Source organism: Lipotes vexillifer, unplaced genomic scaffold (assembly GCF_000442215.2).
Source record: "Lipotes vexillifer unplaced genomic scaffold, Lipotes_vexillifer_v1.1 scaffold317, whole genome shotgun sequence".
Classification (NCBI taxonomy): domain Eukaryota; kingdom Metazoa; phylum Chordata; class Mammalia; order Artiodactyla; family Lipotidae; genus Lipotes; species Lipotes vexillifer.
In genome coordinates, this window is record NW_006782029.1 from 1,853,350 (window position 1) to 1,859,330 (window position 5,981).

The 5,981-nt window shown below is 43.1% G+C and overlaps 1 protein-coding gene and 1 pseudogene across 1 annotated transcript; both read left to right on the top strand.

Annotated features, from left to right (window-relative positions):
* The first annotated feature begins 234 nt into the window (after positions 1-234).
* Positions 235-771, top strand: LOC103073500 (interferon alpha-13-like). Its single transcript, XM_082930999.1, is given in 1 exon segment — positions 235-771. A coding segment is annotated over 1 exon segment (537 nt).
* Positions 772-5,411: 4,640 nt separating this feature from the next.
* Positions 5,412-5,981, top strand: LOC103069739 (interferon alpha-1 pseudogene; annotated as a pseudogene).

Sequence of the window (5,981 nt, forward strand, 5' to 3'; positions counted from 1 at the left end):
TGAGTATGAAAGCAGCCTCAGTGGCTACTTTTCGCCCCGTCTCTCGAGCTGCAGGAGAGAGACAGCTGCAGACCGCAAACTCAAGAGTCGGCGTTTCCCAAACAAACCCTGCGCCCTCTACCGGCCGCCTAGGGAAGGGCGCTGTCCACAGTTCCAGGGAAGGAAGCTTCCCACTAATTGTTTGGCGGTGCCCACGCGTCTCCTGGCGGCCGTGGAGTGACTCACTCATTCTTAATGGTCCAGATCGATTTGCTAGTGGCAGGAGTGATGCTCTGCTCCATCCGTGCTTACTCTCTTGGCTGGAACTTGCCTAGAAGCCATAGCCAGGAAAACAAGGACGTCTTCCAACATTTGAAACAGATGCAAAGGATCCCCTCTCAGTGGTGCCTAAAGGACAGAACCGACTTCAAATTTCCTTGGAAAAGAGAGAATATCACCCCAATCCGGATGGCTCAAGGCACCTGTCACCACCATCTGATGCTCCAGCAGATCTTCAACCTCTTCACCACGGAGGACAGCCGTGCTGCCTGGAACAACACTCTCCTCGATAAACTTCTCTCTAGCCTTCATCTGAGGCTGCACCGACTGGAGCAGATGAAAAAAGACAATCTGGATTGTCGAGATTTGGGACTTACTGCCCGGGAGTATTTCCATGGAATCCATGTCTATCTGAAGGCAAAGGAATACAGCCCCTGTGCCTGGGAGGTTGTCAGAGTGGAAATTGAAAAGTGCCTTTCCCTTACGTAAGAATCCTCAAAGAAATGTCAATAAATGCAGAATATTTTTTATACTAGTGACACTTCTCATTCAATTACATTAGTGTTCAAGTCCAAAGCAATCTCGACTTGTGTTTCCTCACAGGCTGAAAAATGTCTGAAATGAAAATCATGATTTTAAAGAAGGTTTTGACAGAACACAATCTCTTTTCTTGTATAAATAATTTTGTAACGTAATTTAAAAGATCACTTTAAGTTTTGGGAGGGGTATTTGCTATTTTCAACATAGGAAGTATAGAAAGGTTTTTTGGATAGTGTGGTGTTAGAGATATTTGTCAGGTAACTTAATGCTGACTGCTGTAACGGGTAAACAGAATGCTGTCAGGAATTTGATCATAATAGAATCTTATCTTTCCCTGGTATAAGAACACAAGGCAGGCATTCCCGATCAGATGGATGTTCTAAGTTGCTCTCCAAAGAGTGATTCGGGGACATGGGTACCCCCTGTTTTGTGGATTTTTCCATCACCAACAGGTGACTCCAAATTTTTCTGCAGCATTTGAGTCTACTCCACTCAGTGGTAAAGGGAAAAAGTCTGGTGCATCACATGGGACGTTTTCAAGGGCCAGGACTATACAGGGCAAGAGCACTTCTGCTCACATTACATGGCCTGGATTTATCCTCGTGGAAATCTCACTGCAAAGAAGTTGGGGAATTATTGGATGATTAATGGACGAGGAGACAAGTTCAGTGCATAAGACCACTTTTCATCTTTACACTATTTGTCCTAATGAAGTTCGGGGTGGGGTGGAGGGGAACAAGTAATGTTCTTGCTTGCACACACTTCATTAAAAAACAATCTGACCCACAGAGAAAGAGAACTATCATTTATATGTGGAATCTAAAAAAAATGATGCAAATGAACTTATTTACAATACAGAAACGGACCCACAGACTAACAGAAGAAACTTATGGTTACCAGGGGGGAAGGGTGGGGGAGGGATAGTTGGGGCGTTTGGGATTGACATGGACACACTGCTATATTTGGGATGGGTGGCCAACAGGAACCTACTGTGTAGCACAGGGAACTCTGCTCAATATTATGTGGCAACCTAGATGGGAGGAGAAGTTTGAGAAAGAATGGATACATGAACGTGTGTGGCTGAATCACTTTGCTGTACACCTGAGGCTAGCACAGCATTGTTAATCAAGTATACTCCAGTATAAAATAAAAAGTTTAAAAAAAATCTCATCCTCTAGTTCTGCCTTAAAAGAAAGAAAAACAGTCAAGTTTGGGTATTTATTCTCAGACTCAGTGGTATTATGATTTCATGTATTTTTATTGTTCATTTGCTGAAATAAAGAAAATTTAAAAAAACAAACAAACCCACAATCAGACCCAAATTCTTATTCCACAAGTTCAGCTTGGGGAAGATGACACGGATGTCACTCAGAGTTCACAGCATCATAGACTGTTGGAAAGAAGCATTCAAGTTGATGCCTAAAGGCATAGCCTACGAGGAAAATATCCACAAATGTCGACACAAGTTGTTTCCTTATTGCCTGAGGGAGACGAGAAAAGTATGATCAGGCAGCTGCTTGTAAGTACTTGAGGATGACTGAAGAAAAAATGGAGAGCGGCTCTTCCACTTGCGTCCAGGCCCATGATTCTCATCCTGATCTTCTAAGTACTGAAAATGCAAACTTGAAGAAAATATTCCTGCAAATGATCTTTAAAAAAATATCTCACACAATATTCCATTATCTCTTCCCTTGCAGAACCATGAAGAATTTCCAAAGTCTCTGTAGATTATCATCCTCTCATATCATATCTATCTAATATATGTTGGTATTGTGCCTCCGCCTATTGCTATCATCACTGGTCCCTTCATGAGTATGGATTGAGCTCCTGAAATGACAGGGACTAGCTGTCTAGGAAACGGGGTTGGGTAAGATGGTGCCTCTCGCTTTAGGTATTTTACAGACTTCTGGGAGGTCTTCTGAGGACACAGTAGGTCAGGTCATGTCTTACTATTTGGGCTTCCTCAACAAAAGAGCATAGGCTGGGGAGTTTGTAAAGAGCAGAAATGTATTGCTCACAGTTCTAGAGTCTAGAAATCCAAGATCTGGGTGTCCACGTGGTCCAGTTCTGGTGAGAGCCTGCTTCAGGTCTCACACTGCAGAGTTCTCCTTGTATCATCATACAGCAGGAGAGGGAGGCATTTATCTCTGACCTCTTTGATAAGGGCACTAATTCCATTCGTGAGGCCTCCATCTTCACACCCTAATCAAGTCCCAAAGGGCCCGCCACCTGATACCATCACTTTGGGGGTTAGCACTTCCAAATACGAATTTTGTGGGGACGGAAACATTCAGACCAGAAAGGGCATTGAAGGCTACATGTCTTGGCATCCAGAAGAGAGAATATATTCATGTAAATAAAGAAGAATGAGCCATTTATCAGGTCAAAAGAGAAGACCGAGGACTCAGAATCCAAACTCTTGATTTTCAACCTGCAGCAATGCTTTAATTATTATGTGTCAGAATTTGGAAATCAAACTGAAATGGACCCCATCGTCCCTTGAAAGGGAATGAAGGCACAGGATGAAAATGATCGTTCATCATTCTTTGTGAGGAGTCTCCAAAGAATCTCAGGATATAGGTAGCAATTGCCACATCCGTAAAGATCCACCGAAGAGTAACGTGGTTCATTGTCTGGTTGCTGTGACCTGTGTGAATCAGGGGGAGTTTGAGTTCAGATACGTGGCTCTGTATGTGACACCAAGCTGGTTATTTTCTGTCATGACCTAGTAGAGGACAAATTAGCGACGAGGCTGTCCTCCTGAGTTTAATAGAGTGCCGGGCGAAGGCTGAAAATTGTGCTGCTCTTACAACTTGAATCCCCAGAGCCGTATGCACCTTAAAGGAAAGAGAATCCTAGTGGTTTTAGCAACAAACTCAGTAGGCGTGACTGATACCAGTAGGAGTAGAGTGGGAATACTAGCCACTGTCTATTATAATCCCAGCAAATATGACCGTGGTAAAGGAAAATAGCTTGGTCATTCGTAACCGCCTTCCAGGGGAAGGAGAACACCTGAGAAACTGCTTTAGTTAAAAGGACCTGTTGCGTGATTACACTGGGCCTGGCGCTGAGGACACCACAGAGAATACGAAAGAGTCCAGTTGCTACAGAGCCGATTTGCCAAAGATAGTCACATACCTGTTATTTATTGAAAGACCGGAATTAGGGAGGGCTGAGGCCACAGAACATCCACTGCAAAATAAAAGAATTCATGATCAGAGTTGAAAGTTAATTCTTTCCATGATACCAATCAATATTTATCCAGTTCTCAATTAATTACAAAGATGGTTTTCTTTTGTTTGAAAAGAATAGGCTTGGATTGGAACCTCTGAGAGTCCTTTGGGGAATCTGAAATTCCATGCAAAAATACAGAGAAAGATTCAAATCGATGAGGATTCCTAAATCATCTGGGAGCAGATCGCTCCCACGGGTGCAAACATTAGTTCTTAGAGGTGCGAACAAATCTTCGCTACTACAATGGTGGGTGGCACTCCAAAGCTCAACCCTATCCAGCGAAATCTCATTCCTTTGTATTCACTTTTCTCTTTGGGTTTTCATGTGTATGAGACGAGAGGCATTGACATTGAGTGCATGGAAGATACACAATATGCAGGATCAGTGCTACAAGCTATGGTGGCTTGATGTTTCATTAGAGGACTGTCTCTCCATCATATGCTTGAACTCAAAGTCATAATGTGAGAGGTGGCCTCTGCTTACTTATGAGCTGTCCTTGTCTGTCGTGTGGATTTTGCTTATGTTTGAGCCTCAGTGTGATGTGGGCATCGGGAATGAAGCACAAATAGGTTGTATTTTATTATTTAATTCTAAAAAAGTTATCTAGGAGATCAATAATTACATCTAGTCCTAAAGAGAAAAAGTTGTTGACAATATCTAGATGAATATCCAGCAGCTAGTGAAGTTAGAAATCATTTTAGGATATGAATCAAAACTAATAATTACTTAAAAATAAATGTTAAGAAAATCATTTAAATTTTCAATGGTTTTAGCAGTTTTGATAGATTTTTAAATATATCTATACATTGGTATTCTTATGAAGTATTTGTATAGATTTTTATTGAATATGTAATTTGATACATTCCTATTTATTAAGTAAATGTATTACATTAAAAGTCGTTCTGCACACTTAACCAAAATGTTAAATTAATTGCAGTAGCTTTTACAGTTAATTTTTAGCCTAAATATTTTTGTCATACTCACCCCTGCATCGAATAAAAAGAAAAAACTTTTCACTTTCTTTTTCTATTTATAAAGTAGAGATATGCATGGAGTACATATCGATGTACACAGTATATCTGTGTATCAAAATTTCATAGGGGGGTCATATGGAAAAAAAATATCTAGAAAGGTTCTGTGGGCAGGAGAAGGGGAGGCAAGGATGAAAAACAGTGGTTGAGAAACGCTGCCCTAACCTATCTGGAGAGTGCAAAATGAAAAGCAAAAACAGAAGTAGAAAGTAAGAGGGAACGTTCAGAAAATGGAAACCAATCCATTCCCATTTAAGACCCAGGCCTGAAGGAAGGTCTTCAGAGAACCCAGAGAGCAGGGTTCACAGAGTCCCCACAGCCAGCCCGGCAGCATCTGCAGGGTCCCCGATGGCCCCAACCGTGTCCTTACTCCTGGCCCTGGTGCTGCTCAGCTGCAGCTCCAACTGCTCTCTGGGCTGCGACCTGCCTCAGACCCACAGCCTGGCTAACACGAGGGCCCTGATGCTCCTGCAGCAAATGAGGAGAATCTCCCCCTTCTCCTGCCTGAAGGACAGAAATGACTTTGGATTCCCCCAGGAGGCGTTTGGAGGCAACCAGTTCCAGAAGGCTCAAGCCGTGGCTGTCGTCCACGAGATGATCCAACAGACCTTCCAGCTCTTCAGCACAGAGGGCTCGGCTGCCGCTTGGGATGAGACCCTCCTGGACAAGTTCTGCACTGCACTTTATCAGCAGCTCACTGACCTGCAAGCCTGTCTGATGCAGGAGGCGGGGCTGGAAGGGACTCCCCTGCTGAAGGAGGACTCCATCCTGGCTGTGAGGAAATACTTCCACAGAATCACTGTCTATCTGCAAGAGAAGAAATACAGCCCTTGTGCCTGGGAGATTGTCAGAGCAGAAGTCATGAGATCCTTCTCTTCATCAACAAACTTGCCAGAAAGACTCAGGAGGAAGGAATGA